The following is a 21022-nucleotide window of genomic DNA, read 5'->3' on the forward strand; positions in this document are numbered from 1 at the left end:
AATATCACTGAAGCAGTGTGTGCATGCATTATATCCCTTGTTTGACTGTCCTGAAAGATTACTTAGAGCAGGCCAATCATTGATTGTTACGAACAACAATGCTCGCAGATCAAAGTGTTCCTGTTTGTACTCATCCCACACACGTACACCTTCTTTATTCCACAAAATGAGAAGTTCATCAATAAGTGGTCTCAGGTACACATCGATGTCATTGCCAGGTTGCTTCGGGCCTTGGATGAGCACAGGCATCATAATGAACTTCCGCTTCATGCATAACTAAGGAGGAATATTGTAGATACTTAGAGTAACAGGCCAAGTGCTATGACTACTGTTCTGCTCTCCAAAAGGATTGATACCATCTGTACTTAAAGCAAACCTTAAGTTTCTTGCGTCATTTGCAAACTCCAGGAATTCTCTGTCGATTGCTCTCCACTAGGACCCATCAGCAGGGTGTCTCAACATATTGTCTACCTTACGGTCTTCTTTGTGCCATCGTAACAATTTTGCATGTTCTTTGTTTCTGAATAGACGTTTCAAGCGTGGTATTATAGGAGCATACCACATAACCTTGGCAGGGATTTTCTTACGCGGACGTTCGCCCTCAACATCACCAGGGTCATCTCGCCTGATCTTATACCGCGACGCATGGCATACTGGGCATGCATCCAATTTCTCGTACTCTTTGCCATGGTACAGGATGCAGTCATTAGGACATGCATGTATCTTCTCTATTTCTAGCCCCATAGGACAGACAACTTGTTTTGCTTTGTAGGTAGTGGCGGGTAATTCATTGTACTTCGGAAGCATCTTCTTTTGGATTTTTAGTAACTCTCCAAATCCCTTGTCAGATACACCATTCTTTGCCTTCCATTGCAGCAATTCTAGTGTGGTTCCCAACTTTTTCTGCCCTGCATCACAAGTTGGGTACAACAATTTCTTGTGATCTTCTAGCATCCGCTCGAACTTGATCTTCTCCTTTTCACTTTCACATTCTCTTTGTGCGTCACGAATGACCTGACAAAGATCATCAGCCGGCTCATCTTCTGCGGCTACCTCTTCTTCAGCTTCTCCCATTGCAGTATCATTGAAGTACGCACCATCAAGAATAATATCATTGTCGTCCCATTGTTCTTCTTCACCTTCTTCCATTACAACACCGGTTTCTCCATGCTTTGTCCAACAAATATAGTTTGGCATGAAACCCGACTTGAACAAGTGTGAATGAAGAGTCCTTGAGTAAGGATATTCCACCGTATTCTTACATATGGCACATGGGCAGCACATGAAACCGTCGCGTTTGTTTGCCTCGGCCGCACGTAACAAAGAATGCACGCCGTCAATGAACTCTTGGGAGCGGCGATCAGCATTATACATCCAATGACGGCTCATCTGCATTACATGACATAAATATCATATTAAAACCTAGATCATAATTAATTATTTATACAACATGCGTGCCACCACAAAAGATACAAATTTATGAAAGCATCGCTACAATGTAGACAATCCCAACTACCACTAAAAGAACTAAAGCTAAAATACATTTCAGGAGCACAAGGATTTCGCGACCAATCTCAACTAAAACAGACAGATCCCCCGATTGTGCAACATCTTTGGGCTTCTTCGGCTGGATCACTGCCCTCATTAGCCGCCGTATCTGCCTGTTGTGCAAGATATTTTTGCACGAGTTCAACATACTCTTCCTCCTAGTAGAAGCCTGAACATCGTCCACTGCCATCCCACTGAAATTAAAACAAAAAATTAGAACTTTAATCACAACCATCATGAAAATAGGTATAAACTAACCATAATCATTAATACGATAAAATAACTCACATTGCGATCCGGACACTTGTAGAAGATACGATCCTTGTTGGGACCCTCCTTCTTTACTCGGTACTCCATCACAATCTTCGTCTCATCACGACACTTGCCGCATGGAATGAGAGGAAGGCCCGGCCTAAGTCGCTTTGGAAACCCATGAGAGGCCGAGGACCCGGAAGGAGGAAAGCAGTTGCCATCTACTCTCTATACTCATTTTTTAATACACTATAAATTTCTCCTTTTATAAACAAATAAAATTAACAAACTATAAAATTATCTAGATCTCTAAACAATGATATTTTTAATGGTCATTGTGTTCTCATCTTTTACTGTGGCAGGTAAGTAATTCACATGATATTTCCGTAAATTAACAGAAGAATGGGAGTGTACACACATAACAGACTACTGCGACGATATCGGGACGTGTGAATAAATAACTATCCGTACTAGTTGACCTTGCTTACGTGATCATCTCGGCGAGCATTTCTCCACCAGACGGCACCGTACTTGGCCACGGAAGAGCTCCAATTCTACGAGAAAGGGAACACGGTCTTCCACGACCGTTGCCGCTCTCCCTCGTAGAATCAAAGCTCCTCCTTGACGTCCGTTACCGCTCGGCAGAGAACATGCTCGCCGAAATGAACACGGTCCACTAGTTCAACTAGTACGGATTTTCTATAATTTTCTAACTATTTTCTAAGTTTTTCATTTCATAAAAAGTTAAAATAAAAAGTACGGTGATTGACAGACTACTGCGACGATATCGGGACATGTGAATAAATAACCATCCGTACTAGTTGAACTTGCTTACGTGATCATCTCGGCGAGCATTTCTCCACCGGACGGCACCGTACTTGGTCAAGGAAGAGCTCCGATTCTACGAGGAAGGGAACACGGTCTCCCACGACCGTTGTCGCTCTCCCTCGTAGAATCAAAGCTCCTCCTTGATGTCCGTTACCGCTCGACAGAGAACATGCTTGCCGAGCTGAACACGGTCCGCAAGTTCAACTAGTACGGATTTTCTATAATTTTCTAACTATTTTCTAAGTTTTTATTTATATATACTACGTTTAGGTACGGTGATTGACAGACTACTGCGACGATATCGGGACATGTGAATAAATAACCATCCGTACTAGTTGACCTTGCTTACGTGATCATCTCGGCGAGCATTTCTCCACCGGACGGCACCGTACTTGGTCAAGGAAGAGCTCCGATTCTACGAGAAAGGGAACACGGTCTTCCACGACCGTTGTCGCTCTCCCCTCGTAGAATCAAAGCTCTCCTTGACGTCCGTTACCGCTCGGCATGAGAACATGCTCGCCGAGCTGAACCACGGTCCCGCAAGTTCAACTAGTACGGATTTGCTATAATTTTCTAACTATTTTCTAAGTTTATATTTATATATACTTTAACCTTCTTTCATGTAAATATGCAAGCTTGAAGTGATTTTGAGCTCAAATTGCTTACAAATGAAAAAAACCACAATAAAGAACCATAAATATATATAGTGAAACAAAATGGCATAAGAAAATGGTGAAAAATGAGAGTATGAGATTGGTAACCTTTACAACTGAAGAATCGACGGAGGAATCGAAGAAATCGACGGAAGAATGGATGGAGGAACAATGGAGGGAGGGAGGAAGCAAGAACACTACTGCAGTGAGCTTCAAAATGTGCTGAGCTCGGGGCTCGGGGAGGAAGGAGGAGACGGCCGATTTATAAGGGAGAACATTTAGTCCCGGTTGGTGGATCCAACCGGGACTAAAGGTAACTTTCCAACCCCGGGCGCAGCCACGGCCCGGGAGTAGACCTTTACTCCCGGTTGGAGCCACCAACCGGGAGTAAAAGTATACCTTTAGTCCCGGTTGGTGGCTCCAACCGGGACTAAAGGTCCCTGCCACCTCTGTTTGGCGCAGTAGCCGTTGGGCAGGGACCTTTAGTCCCGGTTGGAGCCTCCAACCGGGACTAAAGGTATTTCTAGTCCCGGGGGCAAAAAATTCCGGGACTAGAGCCCATTTTGACCGAGGATCAAAGGTCTGTTCTCTACTAGTGCATCCAAACAAGTCCTTAATTAAGTTAGACTTATTTTCAAATGCTAAAGGAACGTAAAACACTTGACATAATTTTATTTTTGAAAATATAAAAGGATGACAAATGGCAATGAAAATATAAAATAATTAATGGATAATTCAGCCAATATGAACTTCCCAAATCAAACCTGAACCAATACTAGATTGGTTGCAATTTACAAAAGATGATCACATTTGCACTAAAATTTTTCAACCTTCTATTTTGAAAAAGATATAATATTTCCATCTAGCCTAGCTACTTATTAACCAATTTGAGTAGCAATACTTACATGGTAGACCATGGCTATAATTCTATCAATATCCTATGCTATCACTCTAGTATCGACAATAAATTATTGATCACCTTTCCGTGAAAACACAAACTTGTACGATCATAATGTTGCAACGAAAACAGAGGAACACCATGGTTCTAGTCCTATAAATTTTATGAACTAGTATTAGTATAAACCAGATTCATGTTGTAAACTAGAGATCGGTCTCGTGTGAAAAATCCACCTTCGTATGATTAGAATAGAGGATTGAAGTTTAAGAACAATAGATACTAACTATATTCACGATTAGCGGCATCAACTTCTGGATTGACGTCGTGGAACACATGCTCCGTGATGTGTGTCTTATACTTGCCAAAACCATCTTAAACAATTCCACACTAACCTCACGTGTAATAAACATGCCGTAAACCTACCATTAACCCTAGCATCTAGTATGTGAGTACATATTTTATCGCACTAGCAGCGTTTGTGTCATATATGCACTAATTTGAGCAGTTTTACTTAGTCGTTAGACTAATAATCTTCACCCACCTGCTAAATTATTGTATTGTTAAGTAATTTACTCTAGAGATACAAGAGTACGATGTAGTGGAAGACCATTTTAGCCTAATAAGCCCCTCACAGGTCACGGTGGTCCCGCCACGCTGCAGCATGTGCGACGGTTCATTAGTGCGAATGGAATTGCGTTGTGAATCTTGCAACTGATTGCCCATCCATCGACGTGGACTTGGCATCGTGCGTGTCACCTGACGTGCACCTGCTAGCGAATCTCCGCTGAACCAAACACCAATAATGCACTTCTCTATGCATTGGGTCGCCGTCAAGGCAAAAGCACACTACTGGTGATGGCAGGGATGACTTGGATGTGGAAAATACCTCAGATAATTTGTGTATAAAATAGCACACAAATGATGATAGTACTGAACTGAAGATTGATAGTGTATCTATATGACTATATCCCACTACCTATGTTCGTATCAGTACATATATGTCGATTCATATCCTCTATCTGTATTGATCTCTATCACAATAGTATGCTGATTGATCAATGGCAAAATCAGTGTCACTAAGAAGCTACCAATGAAAGGTGTAAACCCCTCTTCAGAAGTTTCTTTGGCCTAGTTATTCTAAGGGCAAAGAAAAAGTACCTCCCTACAATCAGTTTATGGCTATAGCAGACATTGTAATTGCCCTCATCTGCTTTGTTTCTTGAGCTTCAGCTCCCCTTTTTGTTGCTGTTTTTGTTTCTGTTTTGTTTGGACCTCCTTTTTTAATATATTCCCAGTAGGAGCGTAAGGCCCTCCTGTTCTCTAAAAAAAGCAGTGTCACTACATACACAGTCCAACATTAATACTAATATAAAAATGAAGTACACCTTTTTGCGGAGTTTGTCAGCATCCTTTTGACATTTGCACATCCACATTTCATCTTATAATGGTTCACAAAAATGAATCATCTTATAAATATGAATAAGCTATCACTATATAACTACACGTGTTCTTAAAACCGACACAACATCCATGTCAATGTCATCATATATAGAAGATCAACAATCTTTTAGAGATTCATCGAGGACACTAGATGCTTGTAAAACACTAGACGCTTGTATAAACACGGCTACTTATCAAACCAAGAATACAAGGTACACGCACACCTTTCATTGGAAGGCGAGGTTGAAGTTCCAACAAACTCCACTACCATTCCTTCCAAAGCCGGTTAAGCGCGCGTTCAGCCTCCGCTTCACCGGAGATGCCACCGGAACCGGACGACTCATCGGTGGCCTCCTCTACCGCTGCGGCAGAAAGCTACACGAAGGTCCTCCAGGGCAGGTACGAGCTCGGCCGCGTCCTCGGCCGGGGCACCTCGTCTAAGGTCTACCGCGCGCGCGACGTCGGCTCGGGAGTCTACGTCGCCGTCAAGGCTGTCCGGAAGCCGCACCACCCGTGCTCGCTAGAGGACCCTGCGGCGGCGCACCGGTCAGTGGAGCGGGAGCTCGCCATGCTTCGCCGCGTCCAGGGCCACCCACACGTCGTGCGCCTCCTCGACGTCCTGGCCTCCCGCTCCACCGTGTACCTCGTGCTGGACCTCGCACGCGGTGGTATCGTCCAATCTGCGCTAGAGGATAGGGGACGATCCGAGGAGCCCGCCGCCTGCCGGCTCTTTGGGCAGCTCATCTCTGCGCTGGCGCATGTGCACCCGCGCGGCGTGTTCCACAGGGTCGTGACACTACGTCAGATTTGCACATCACTGCCGGCCTCGTCACTGTTGGATTTGTGAGAACCGGCAGTGATGTACCTTCACTGCCGATTATGAGCTTGAAAATGAAAAAAATGATTGGTGCTGGGCTAAATCCGGTAGTGAAGGACCACATCACTGCCGGTTTTTGGCTTGAACCGGCAGTGTTTTGGCGGGCACTCATCACTACCGGTTTAAGCCAAGCGCCGACAGTGATTGGGCACTATCACTGTCGGTTCTAGCCAAGAACCAACAATGATAAGCCTACAACACAAAAAGGCTGCAACCGTCCTCTCGTTCCTCCTCTCTTCCATCCCGAGAACAGAGGCGCGCGTTTGGACCCTTCCCTCTATTGTTGCGGCTGCTCTTCACCATGAAGCTACTGCTTGGATTTTGAAGAATGGCTTGATCTTTTTGCTTTAAGGTTAGTAACAAACATCCACTCCTTTGATTTTGTTGCTTAATTAGCTTCGTTTTGATGGCTACATTGCTTGATTCTCATTCTAGTTCTTTCTCCATTCTAGAGAGCACTTTTCCAACTGGACATTTGTGCAAGGCTCAAATTGTGGTGAATCCATCATCTAAAAGGTTGGTGTCTATGAACACATTTAAATTCCTAGCTAATTATTCCATGGTGGTCAAGATCATCATTGTTAGTATGTGACGCTATAATTAGTTCTTAGAAGTAGAGTAGAATAGTTATTCTTTAATATTGTGCAATAATTGTTTTTTACTACGACTTTCAATTTATAGGGCCGGGGCTACCAATTTCAATTTTCAATAATTAGTGTACAATAATGTTTTTCAAAAATGGTACTTTTGAGCTACAATTGTTGTTCATGAAGCTCGATTTTTTATTAATTCTTTGTAATTATTGTCTCAGTATTTTTTGTTCAGAGATGGATTGAGAGTGGATGCATCTATCCCGAACAGACAAGCGGTACATGCATGGCGTCAGCCAGTTTATCACCGATGCCAAAGCACATGCTGGGAATGGGAACCATGTCTTCTGCCTATGCAAATATTGCAAGAATCATAGGAACTTTCGTTAAATTGAGTCTATACGATTGCACTTAATTACCAGGGGGTTCATGCCAAACTATACGATATGGACTATGCATGTCGAGGTTGGTGTAAATGTTCTACAGGGAAACGATGATGATGTGGACATGTCTGACGTAGCCATCCATGATGCTGACAAGGAACCCGGTGTCAACACGGAACCTATGGCCACAGTTAGTAATGTGTTTAGGAACACGCTAGCTGACGACAACGAGGATAACGATGGCATTTCTCAGCTGCTACGTAACGTAGAGACCGGATGTCTTAGTGAAAGACAGTTGAGAAAGCTAGAGAAAATGAGATAAGATGGCAAAATACCATTGTATAGGAATTGTCCAATGAGCAAACTGGAAGCCGACATCATGCTGTTAGAGTTCAAATCGACAAACGGATTGAGCGATAAAGGCTTCGATCAGTTGTTAGGTATAATAAGGAAAATGCTCCTAGAAAAAAAACGAGTTGCCAGAAAAGACATACTTGGTCAAGCAAATGATCTGCCCCATCGGCCTCGAGGTTGAAAAAATCCACGCGTGTTCCAATGATTGCGTATTGTACCATGGAGAAAAATACAAAGACTTGAACAAGTGCCCCAAGTGTGAAGCTCCATGGTACAAGGAAGGGCCGTCAGATGAGGGTACCAAGACCAGAGGAGGTCTCATAAAGGTCGTTTGGCAACACCGGCAATGAAGTATGAAAGGGGCAATCTTTTGGTTTATGATGAGGAGTATAAAAATCTGACAACACATATGCACCAGTTGTATGAATATTACATGGCTCAAGCAACAGAGACGAACGACTTTGGTTTTGAGGTTATTATCCGTTCGCCACATGTTTTCCATTATCCTGAAGTAGAGAAGTTCGATGTCGAGTGGGAGTGCTTGTTTTAGCTATACCAGAAACGCTCTCTCGATGTTCAAATGTTGACGCTGTGGACTATGTAAGTACCCTACACGCATAATATTACAATTAACTACTCTCTCGAGACAAATTGTTAACTTTTGAGCACTTCCCATGATTTTATGTAGGTGTATAGCAAAATTTTGCATTCTAAAAAGCAAATGGGACTACATAGGCTTCTTGGACCCCTTGCGAGTCAATGAGAGGACATGTCTAGGCCTCTATGGATGTGACGTGGAAGACCTAAAACAGAGATTGATTGTTGTTTTTGACGAATTCACGATGAAGAAGAAAACCCACATACTTCTAGCCTACAACTGCGAGTATGTGTTCTCGGCTTTTAATTTTATGCTTTTTTTCATTAAGATTATTCGATAATTAAGATTCTGTGATTGTAGCAACCATTTCGTCTTCATTTGTGTCAATCTTGCCAAAAATCTGATCGAGGTATGGGACTCAAAGAAAAAACCATTTCATCATCTGGATGCACTAGTGGCAGTGCTGAATTAGTAAGCGATCCTAATATCATATTATTTTCTAATCACACGTACCGCTTTTTAATGTTTCTCCCTTTAATGTTGCTCAGTGTCCGAAGAAGACATATCGGTGGGACGCCGGTCCCATTCAAGGTTGTCGAAATGGAGGGGAAGTACCTGTCACAGCCGGTGGGAAACAATGAATGCGGGTTTTATGTAATGTGGGCAATGCTTCGCTGCATCGGCGGGAAATCGGAAGAAGCCAATAAGTTGGTGTGTATAATCCCCATTTTATTTATGTCTGTTAATAATTCAATAAAATGATTTAATGTTCCTCTTTGGATATCATCTTTTTTGAACGACAGCGCAAGAAATATAACCACCAAAGATGTTAGACATGGAGATCGTCGCACTGCAATCGGAGCTCGCAAAATTCATCTGAGCCGAGGTATTGGAAAAAGATGGAGTATTTTCCATTGCACACTCCGTGAGGTACAAGGACCTGTATGGCCCAGAGCGGTTCGCTAGATTATTGTAAGAAGTCCGAGAAGCATTGCACAATCTATTAAGTCCGAGAACAATTTTTGTAGGGATCAAGATCTAGATAAGAACATTTGAACTGTAACCGTAACATTTGTAATGTTTAATATTGATGGACCTATCGTCTACGTAGCGTATATAAAGCAAAACATGATTCCACGAAAAATATAAATTAAAATCAATTATAAAACAATAAAATACGAATGGGTCATCACTGTCGGTTAGCAACGAATCGACAGTGTTGTCATGCAAAACACTACAGGTTATCAACAAACCGACAGTGTTGTCTTGCAAAACACTGCTGGCTTGAGCCATGAACCGACAGTGTTGTCAAGTTCAACATTGCCGGCTTGAGCCATCAACCGACAGTGTTGTCTAGATCAACACTGCCCGCTTGAACCATGAACCGACATTGTAGGCTTGCTCAACACTGTTAGTGTGGGGGTATTAACCCCTATACCCTTACAGCTAGGCTTGGGCCAGCCCGGACCAGGGGGTCTGGCCCACTAGAAGACGACACGTGGCCTGGCTAATCTGTTCGGAGTCCCGCGCAAGGAATCAAGGCAGATTTGGAGATCAAGCAAGATCCTGGTCGGTTAGAATAGGAATCCTTATCCAGCCACCTATGGCAATTGTAACTGGTTAGGATTAGTTTCCAGATCTGTAACCCTGCCCCCCGGACTATATAAGGTAGGCAAGGGACCCCTCTAGAAAACATCTCTCATTGACATACAATAATACAATCAGACGCAGGACGTAGGTATTACGCCTTCACGGCGGCCGAACCTGGATAAAACCTCGTGTTTGTCTTGCGTCACCATCTTGTTTGTAGCTTGCGCATCTGTCTGCCGATAATCTACTACCTTGGGCATACCCCTAGGTAGACTGCTGACCATATTTCGTCGACAGTGGCGCGCCAGGTAGGGGGTGTGCGTACTGCTCTCCAGACGAACAAGATGGTCATCATCCCCGGTTGCATGGCTATGCCGAATGGCCTCATGTTCACCATCGACCAGATCACCTGGACCACTGGCTCCGACAACTACATTGCCATGACCACGGAGGAGGCACGGATTCAATCTGCGTCGACCACTGCTTCATCTGCATCGGCTATGGCTCCAACCATGGTGGATCTGGCTCTGGCCACGCCAGCATCGTCTTCAGCCACGCCGACAACCCATCGTCCGCTTCCTTGCTACAAAGGGAGGCAGATCGACAACACTGACCTGCTCGACTCCATCGATCGGGTCGGCACCAAACTTGCTGAAACCCTAGCTCTGGTAAGTTCAATTCAAAGTCAACCTAATGAGCAAGTAACCACTACCCACAATAGATCTACCCGACCAGCTCAGGCCAGTCGTCCTGCACGACTCAGTACGGATCTTGTGGTCACATCTACTCCTGAGGGGCGCTCCGTTCATCGCCGGCCAGCCCCCGCAATGGGTCTTCGGCTCTCTGAGTACGAAGCCTCGATGGAGAACTACTAGGCCTAGCCCTACGGTCTGCGCAACTTTGTCAACATGGTCCAGATTGAGGATTATCAAGAAGGATCGGTCCACACAATTCAAGAGGGTGGCTCAAGCTCCTCGTCCGGCATCGCATCTAATGGCTCCGTCTCATGACAATGAAGGCGTTGAATACGATCTGGATATCCCAGACCATGCCCCGGGGTTCCCACAATTCCCATCCTTCCCACCAAGGTGAGGAGACTTGATCAATGTTGTCAGTAATGACGAACCACCGGCAGTTGGCAAAACAGAACAAGAAAGGCTAGCACGTGAAGCACGCAATATTGACCGGTTTAATCACCGACAAATCGAAGCCAAGGCAGAAGAGGAGGCGCGACGCATAAGGGTCCAGCCGTGCGACCTTAACAATGCCTTTGACAGGGTGGGGGACAAGCAGGTCTTCAGGACCCCAAGCGCCAACGTAGCTGTTGCTATGGTGACAATGCAACGACTACCCAATACCCCGGAAACCCAGGCAGTTCGTGATGATATACAAGCTTACCTGACGGCTGCTATGGCCTAGACTGCAGAGATTGTAAATCAAGCCCAGGCTCCATCCATCTCAGTCGAATCAAGCCACAACCGCCAGTACTCAAGTCGCTCACAGCCACCCAACCAACATGGCTCACACAACAACGACCCATTAGACAACCATCAAGGCAGAAACGGTGGCCATGATGGTGGTCGGGACGACAACCGCCGCAACTACCGGGACGACAACCGCGATAATCGCCATGATAACCGCGGTCGTAGGGTTAACCAGGGTGGCAACTAGGATCGCCGTGATGGCGATAACGATCTCCGCCATTACCTCGGAGAATGCGATCTGCGCGATCGCATTAACCAAAGAGCCAACGATTGTGCATCCCACGAAAGCTATCGCCGTATAGAATATGATACTACCCACGGCCCTCTGGGTTTGAAGTAGTTTACTCCACACCTTCGCCAAGTCATATGGCCCAAGAACTTCAAGCTCGAAAAACTTTAGAAGTACGACGGCAAGGAGAACCCTGAATTATGGGTCGTGCTCTATGAAACCGTGTGTAGATCAGCGATGGCTGACGAGCACGTCATGTCTAATTACTTCCCAGTCGCCGTCAGCCATGTAGGCCACCAATGGCTGGTCAGCTTGCCGGCGAACTACTTTGATTCTTGTCAAGAGCTCAAGCAAGCATTCATCGACAACTTCATTGCTACTTGCGAGCAACCCAGCAACAAATATGATCTACAGCGGATTCGAGATCGCAAAGATGATCCACTGCGTGAGTACGTCCGACGCTTCTCGGAGATGCACATCAAGGTCCCGTCAATCTCCGACAACAAGGCAATCGAGGCTTTCATCACTGGTCTCCGCTTCCACGATGCCCTAAGGGACAAGCTCCTCCGCAAGAGACCTGAATCAGTCACAGCGCTCCTGGCCACTACTAAAAAATATGTGGATGCCGATGATGCTAAAAAGACAAGCATCGAAGAAGCAGCAAGGGTTCTACGCTCTGACCACCCCCAACACCATGATGACTACCGCAGCAACCGTGGTCGGAACGACAATTTTGATCGCCACAACCAGCGCAATGATTCCCGCGACCACCGCGACCAGCGTAATCAGCGGCGTAATCGCCGTGACGATTATAGGGGCAAGCATGCTCGGGAAGACGATGGCGAGGTCAACACCATTAAAAAAGGTGGTGGACGTCGCAACTACGAAGAAGACTACGCCAAAGCGTTGAAACGACCCTGCCAGCTCCATCCCAAGTCAAACCACACCATGGAGAATTGCCGTGTCCTCAAGTCTATCTACACGCGCCAATAGGCTCCAGATACATCCGACAAGCCTAACGACGCAGGGGAGCAGCGTAACAAGGACAACGATGATGAAGACATAGATCCCCGTCACAAGTATGTTAAGCCAACCGATCGCGTCCACACCATCATTGGAGGCAAAGTGTCCATCGAGACCAAACGAGAATGCTAGTTGCTCGCCTGCGCTTGCTTGAACGTGGCCAACGCCGACAACCTCATCGCCGATTCTCGGCTCCCTCCTTGGTCTCACCGTGAGATCTCCTTTAGCAGAAAGGACCAATGGGCTGCAATACCTGAGCCAGGACGTTTTCCTCTGGTTCTCAATCCTTGTATCAACAAGGTTCAGTTCGACAGAGTGCTGATTGACGGCAGCAGTTCCATCTATATACTATTCATGAACAGTTTGCCAGCCCTGAAGATAACCCAGGCTGATCTCAAGCCATACGAGGCATAGTTCTAGGGTGTTCTCCCTAGATAGGGCTCCATGCCTCTCGGGCAGATCACGCTACCTGTGCAATTTGGTACCTCGGACCACTTCCACATCGACTACGTCAACTTCGTGGTCGCTGACTTCGACGGCACCTACCATGCTATCCTTGGTCGACCAGCGCTCACCAAATTCATGGTCATACCTCACTACAGGTATTTGGTGCTCAAGATGCCTACTGAGAAAGGGGTTCTAACTCTCAGGGGCAACGTATACGCAGCTTATACCTACGAGGACGACAGCTTCAAAATAGCAGAGGCTCACGACCTCTCTAATCGCATGGCCGAGACCACGCTCGACGCTAAGAAGACCCCAGCCGACCACCTGGAGATCCCAGAGCTCGAGGCCCCAAGCAAGAACGTCAAGTCCAAAGAGCACAAAGCGATCTAGCTGGTCGACGGTGATCCTAGCAAAACGGCCCTTATCGGGGCCAACCTGGATCCTAAATAGGAAGACACGCTCGTTAGGTTCTTGAGGAGCAACGTGAGTGTGTTCGCATGGAAACCCGCTGACATGCCCGGTGTACCTCAGAACTTGATCGAGCACTCCTTAAATGTCGACGACAAGGCCAAACCTATCAAGCAGAAGCTACGACGGTTCGCTCGCAACAAAAAGGAGGCTATTAGGGTAGAAGTTACATGGCTTTTGGCAGCCGGATTTATCAAAGAAGTGTATCTTCCGGAGTGGTTAGCCAACCCGGTTCTTGTACGCAAAAAGAATAATGAATGGAGAATATGCGTTGATTACACTGATCTCAACAAACACTGCCCTAAAGACCCCTTCGGCTTACCTTGCATAGACGAGGTCATAGATTCAACTGCCGATTGCGAGTTGCTTTCGTTTCTCGATTGCTACTCTGGTTATCACTAGATCGCTCTCAAAAAGGACGACCAGATCAAGACACCCTTCATCACGCCCTTCGGCGCTTACTGCTACACGACCATGTCGTTCGGGCTCAAGAACACCGGGGCTACCTACCAACCCGCCATACAGGCCTGCCTCAAAGACGAGATAAAAGACGACCTCGTCGAGGCTGATGTTGATGATGTAGTTGTTAAAACCAAGGAAGCATACACCCTTGTTGACAACCTCGAACATACCTTTGCAGCTCTTAACACATTCTAATGGAAATTAAACCCAAAGAAGTGTATCTTTGGTGTTCCATCTGGTATATTGCTCAGCAACATCGTCAGTCACGATGGCATACGCCCTAACCCAGAGAAGGTGAAAGCTGTCTTGGACATGAAGCCACCCAAAAAGGTGAAGGATGTTCAGAAGCTTACCGGATGCATGGCTGCCCTAAGTTGTTTCATATCAAGATTAGGCGAAAAAGGACTACCGTTTTTCAAGCTGCTCAAAGCATCCGAGAAGTTTGAGTGGTTGGACGAAGCGGACGCTGCCTTTACACAGCTGAAACAATTCCTTACATCACCTCCGGTCCTCACTGCTCCCAGAGAAGACGAAACCCTCCTGCTTTACATTGCGGCAACTAATCGAGTGGTCTCCACTACCATGGTGGTCAAACACGATGAGCCTGGCCACGTCTACAAGGTACAATGACCAATATATTTCATCAGTGAGGTGCTCAATGAATCCAAGACCAGGTACCCACAGATTCAGAAACTGATCTACGCCATACTAATCACATCCCGAAAGTTGAAACATTACTTCGATGGATATCGCGTGGTGGTCATGACTGAGTACCCTCTAGGAGACATCATTCGCAACAAGGATGCAAATGGGCGCATCGTCAAATGGGCAATGGAGCTATGCCCTTTCTCCTTGGAATTTGCAAGCCATACCACGATCAAGTCTCAGGCACTTGTCGATTTCTTCGTCGAGTGGACAGACTTAAGCACACCTGCCTCTCAGGGGCCCGACGAGTATTGGAAGATATACTTCGATGGCTCTCTCAACATCAACGGCGCAGGAGCAGGAGTCCTTTTTGTGTCACCATCCAAGGAGCAGCTCCGATATGTCCTCAGGATTTATTTCCCAGCGTCTAATAACGCCGCTGAGTACGAAGCATGCCTACACGATCTGTGCATTGCGGTCGAGCTTGGTGTCAAATGTCTCTATGTCTATGGAGACTCGGCTCTGGTCATCAACCAACTCAACAAGGACTGGGATACGACCAGCGAAAAGATGGATGCATACTGCAAATCAATCAGAAAGCTAGAAGGCAAGTTCTATGGCATCGAGTACACACATGTGGTCCAGGACAAAAATCAAGCAGCAGATGCGCTGTCAAAGTTAGGATCATCCCGAGCCAAAGTCCCACATGGCGTATTTGTTCAAGACCTACTCACGCCTTCCATCGAAGAAGAAGATCTCGCGGTCGACAAGCCTCCAGACCAGCCATTGGTGGCTATGGTTCCGGCGTCAAACACCACCGAACCACCTCCAACCACTAAAGAGATAGACTGGAGAGTACCTTTCATCAAGTACCTGATAGATGGTAGTGGTTACACCGATCGGACAGAAAACGAACGCCTGATGCGTTGTAGTAAGCAGTATCTGCTCGTCGATGGCAAATTGTGGTGCAAGAACGCGAAGGAGGAAATCTTGATGAAGTGTATAACCCAGGAGGATGGTGAACATCTCCTAGACCAAATCCACTCTGGCTCCTATGGCAACCACGCGGCCTCGAGAACACTGGTTGGCAAGGCTTTCTGAGCAGGGTTCTATTAGCCATCAGCCGTAGCCGATGCAGAGAAGTTAGTCCGCCATTGTGAAGGTTGTCAATTCTTCGCCAAGAGAACCCACGTACCAGCACACAAGATTCAGACAATACCAGCCTCTTGGCCCTTCGCATGCTGGGGACTGGATATGATCGGGCCTTTCAAACCAGCCCCTGGGAAATTTACATGCGACTTTGTGCTGATCGACAAGTTTTCCAAATGGATAGAGTACATGCCCCTGGTCAAGGCATCTTCAGAAAAGGCTATTGCGTTCATTGACTAGGTTATCCACCGCTTCGGCATACCCAACAGCATCATCACTGATCTGGGTACTCAGTTCACCGGGAATGCTTTTTGGGACTTCTGTGATGAAAGGAGCATAGTAGTAAAATACGTCTCGGTGGCGCACCCTAGAGCTAATGGACAGGTCAAGCGGGCAAATGGTATGATCTTGGACGCACTTAAGAAGAGGATGTACAGAGAAAATGACAAAGCTCCCAGAAGATGGCTCAAAGAGTTACCAGCCGTGGTCTAGGGCCTCAGAACCCAGCCCAGTCGCAATATCGGTGTATCACCATACTTTATGGTTTATGGCGCTGAGGCAGTGCTTCTAGCGGATATAGCCTTTAGATCAGCACGGGTAGAGAACTTCGACGAAGACAAGGCCAATGAAGCACGGGTAGAAGTGAATAGTGCAGAAGAGAAGCGGCTCGATTCTTGCGTACGTATAGCCAAATACCTTGCTGTTTTGCGCATGTACTACAACAAGAACGTCAAGGAGCGGTTCTTCGTGGTTGGGGACCTGGTCCTGAAGTGGAAGACGAATCAGGCTGGTATCCACAAACTCACAACGCCATAGGAAGGGCCCTTCATGATCAAGGAGGTTACACGACCAACATCTTACAGGTTAGCTCACCTAGACGGTACAGACGTACCCAATTCATGGCGCATCGACAAGCTTAGGCGTTTCTATGCTTAACTACTGAGATATGTACCCCTCTTGTACTTTTGATTTAATTCAATAAAGCTATTATGATTTCTCCGACCACTCTAATGTGTCACTTCGAAGTCTATTGTTATTCTAACTCAACCAGTTAAAACCGACCACAATTCCTTCTCGGGTTTTTGGAGGAGGCCCTGTCTCCAGTTCCTACCAACGCGTGCATGGGATCTGCTCTCTACGCTACGGGTGATCGGCAGGTCCTCTCTGGTTTGACTTGTGTGTGTCTACGTGTGCACAAGCTACGCACCTCACACTCCGACCACAAGACAAACCAGGGCCATACAAACCTTTTAGGATGACGTGTTGACAAGACTGGTACAACTAAACAGAACGCTAACATGTTCTCACTTAGTTACACCAACATGATATCCAAGCTTAAATACGTTTTCTACAAAACAAACAAGCTTATGCTGATATACAGTTACATTATTACAAGCTTGCCTAAAAAGGTCCAAGTTTACAATAACACAACTACATCTTCTTCCACAGCTATATGAAAGGATCAAGATGCCCAAGAGGGGGGGTGAATTGGGCTAATTTTAAATTTTCTTGCAATAATCAAATCCTACGGATAGCCTAATTAACCCCATGTGCCTAGAAAAGTGTTTCTATCAAACTAACGCACAAAGGACTTGCAACCTATGTTCCAAACTTACTCTAGCATGGCAATTCTATGAATGTAAAGACAAGTATTGAATTGCTCAAAGTAAATACTCAAAGTAAATGCACAAAGTAAAGAGAGAGAAGAACATGGTGATGTTTTGCCGAGGTATCGGAGAGTCGCCACTCCCCACTAGTCCTCGTTGGAGCACCCGCGCAAGGGTGTAGCTCCCCCTTGATCCGCGCAAGGATCAAGTGCTCTCTATGGGTTGATTCTTCGACACTCCATCACGGCGAATCACCCAAAAGCCACTCACAACTTGAGTTGGGTCACCCACAAGCTCCGCCGGGTGATCACCAAGCTCCCAATCACCACCAAGAAGTCTAGGTGATGGCGATCACCAAGAGTAACAAGCACGAACTCTCACTTGACCACACGAAGCCTAATGAGAAGATGGATGCACACTTTGCTACTCTTGATTCACTAATGAGGCTACTCTCTTGGATTCTCAAATCTCAATCACCTCACTAGGACCTTGCTCTTTTTGGCACTCACAAACGTGTTTCTCAGCTATTGGAATGAGCAAAAGTGACTCCACACACGAGTGGAGCTTCTATTTATAAGGTAGCCTGAAAAACGAACCGTTATGAGCTTCTGCGTGTTGACCGGACGCTTCGGTCAGTTCAACCCGCGAACTAGTGAAAATGTGTTGACCGGACGCTGGCAGAGTCCAGTCACCACTGACCGGACGTGTTCGGTCGCATTAAACCCTTACTGGAACCTTACTGGACTCGACCGGACGCTGAACCCCTAGGGTCCAGTCAGTATTGACCGGACGCGTCCGGTCGCAGATTCCCTTCTCTGTAACCTTACAGGAGTCAATCGAACGCTGCCTTTCAGTGTCCGGTCACTTGACCTCTCCAGCGTCCGGTCACACCGAACATAGTCTGTTGATCAAATGAACTGACTGGACCCTGCGGCCAGCGTCCGGTCGCACCGGGGCCAGCGTCCGGTCAGCATTTGACCCTCCATTCACTTCCAACTCTCAATCATATGTGAATGAAGTTTGCTCCAAAGGATCTAAGGCATTCATAGGAGCTACCTAGAGCTAGTTTTAACAAGTGTGCACCACACCTAACTCACTAGACTCACCTAGGTCAAGCTACCCGTCCATACCCCCCTTAATAGTATGGCCAAAGGAAAAACAAAGTCCTAAACTACTCTAAGTGTCACTCCAACTCCAATCGACACTTAGAACTAGTCATCCTTAACCTTGTCGTCCATCCTTTGAAAACCAAAATGATTTCCATCGTAGGGGCATGACAACCTTGATTGCCCAATCGATCTCCATTACCATGACCTAACTTAATTGCCTCTGCAAACCATACGTTAGTCATAGTAATCTTGTATTGTCATTAATCACCGAAACCCAACTAGGGGCCTAGATGCTTTCAATCTCCCCCTTTTTGGTGATTGATGACAATACCACCTCGAGTATGTGAAAGAGTGAGGTTTTTGACGGGCTTGGTTCATATAAGCTTTTGTCGATAAGAACAAAAGTGTTAGTCAAGCTTATATGACCCAAGCCAACACAATGTACTCAAAGGATATGAATTAAGCATGAGTACGAGTAACAAAGCTCATTTGTATCGGAGTATAAACACGGAAGCAAAGGCAAATGAGCATAACACAAGTGATATGACATATAAATAATGTAAAGTAGAGAGCACACATGTCATATATCACAATCACGAAGATATCACTATCACATAGATATAATAATATGCATGAAAGTAACACACGAATGCATAATAGTAATAGTGTATCACACAGATCAAACTCCAAATGTATATATAATAAGCTAATACTAGATAACTAGCTCCCCCTAAAACTCGCTCCCCCTGAGTCTACATACTCGAACCCTCTCCCCCTTTGGCGTCAAACACCAAAACCTAAGGGTCAGTCGGTGGGGCTACAGCAGACGAGTCGGGCACTGAAGTACGTGGAGCAAGTTGGAACTGGGCACCATCATCATCTGACCCTGAACTCTGTACTCACTGACCCTCTGTAGCAGGAAGTGTCGCTGAAGCAGTCTGGGTCTGAGCTGGGGCAGGTGCTGCCTGTGAAGCTGCTAGTACGTCTATCGTAGGATCTGACAAGGCGACAGACGAGGGGAGCCTCTGAGTAGTCATTGCGACTAGGGTTGCTGTAGAAGGACCAGTGGTATGCATATGAGGCAGAGTAGGCATGTCGGTCAACTCGCTGAAGGATGCTCCAAGACTCCTGGAGACTGACGTGTCAGGCACGAATAGCGAGGGTGACTGCTCTGGTGAGAAGCCCGTGTGATATGGAGTGAACTGCGGGGCTACCACTGGTGAGGACAACCATTGGGACACCTGAACTGTAGGTGAAGCAAACTGAGCTAGAGGCTGTCCCTGACTCTGAAGCCCACTGGGCTGTACTGCTGGAGTCGTCGAAGTGGTGGTAGGCTGAGCAAGCTGGGGCGAAGGCTGTGGTAGTGGGGCCCCAAGTGCTGTCACTACATGCTGCATAAATCCCATAAGCTCTGCTGCATGAGTAACTGCTAGTGATGCATCTGCTGCTGCTGCTGCTGGAGGAGCTACTGCTGCCTCTGGAACTCATCCTGACGAGCCTGAAACTGTGCGAAGTTGGCAGTGGTCTCCTATGCCTGTCATGCCTGATCCTGCTGCATCCGCTCAAGAATGGCAATCAATGTGGGGTCCATCTGCGGTGCTGGTGGAGCTAAGCTAGAACTGCCAGCCTCTGCATCATGTCTGCGTGGAGGCATCTGAGGAATCGGCAGATAGTCATCATCCGAACTATCACTAGACTCAGTCATCCCCTGCTATGCCTCAAGCTGCTCCTCCTCTACAGCGGCTATGCCTCTAATGATCTCGTCCTACTGAGCTGCTGACTCTAGAACATCTGGACGATGACTGGGCTGAGCGGGTGCCTGTGGAGTGCTGTGCCTGATCCTCTGTGCCATGTTATATGCGAGAAACTCTATGGTGGCAGCCTTGTACTCTGCAACCATCTCAGGAGTCCTGACCTGCACACACTTGAGCATCAAAAATGTGACCCAATGTGCATAAGGAAGCTATCTACGACCCTTGAAGCCCTCAGCAATAGTATCCTCCATCTCTGATAGAAGGAGGTCCCAAATGTCGAACACGGTCTACTGCATCAGGGCATTAAGGAGCCAGAGCTGTAAGCGAGTCAGACCCTCTCTGTATCCCAACCTAGGAAGTAGTGTCCTCCTGATAATGGCCTCTAGCACACAAGCTATAGGAGTCAGGTCACTAGGGTTCCTGCTCGACCCCTCACCAAAGGGCTCCTTGAAGCAATGTCGCACTAGATCTATAGGGGGCACCAACCCTCCATGAGGATGCCTAGGAGGCTCCTGCTATCCATAACACACCTCATGCAATTTGACAGGCTGATCCTGTAGCCTCAGTATATCTCGGGCCCTGAAACTCATCACCCTATAATCTCTGCCGTTGAATGCAAAGTGAATGAAGTTGT

At 46.5% G+C, this 21022-nt stretch overlaps 1 protein-coding gene across 1 annotated transcript in view; it reads left to right on the forward strand.

Annotated features, from left to right (window-relative positions):
- The first annotated feature begins 5938 nt into the window (after window positions 1-5938).
- The window catches only part of LOC136511895 (CBL-interacting protein kinase 22-like), a 31089-nt gene continuing 16005 nt past the window's right edge, over window positions 5939-21022 (forward strand). The window contains exons 1-2 of the mRNA XM_066505913.1: window positions 5939-6406; window positions 8209-8210. Of these exons, the coding sequence (XP_066362010.1) occupies window positions 5939-6406; window positions 8209-8210 (470 nt within the window). The remainder of the gene's footprint in view (window positions 6407-8208; window positions 8211-21022) is intronic.

Source organism: Miscanthus floridulus, chromosome 16 (assembly GCF_019320115.1).
Source record: "Miscanthus floridulus cultivar M001 chromosome 16, ASM1932011v1, whole genome shotgun sequence".
NCBI lineage: Eukaryota > Viridiplantae > Streptophyta > Magnoliopsida > Poales > Poaceae > Miscanthus > Miscanthus floridulus.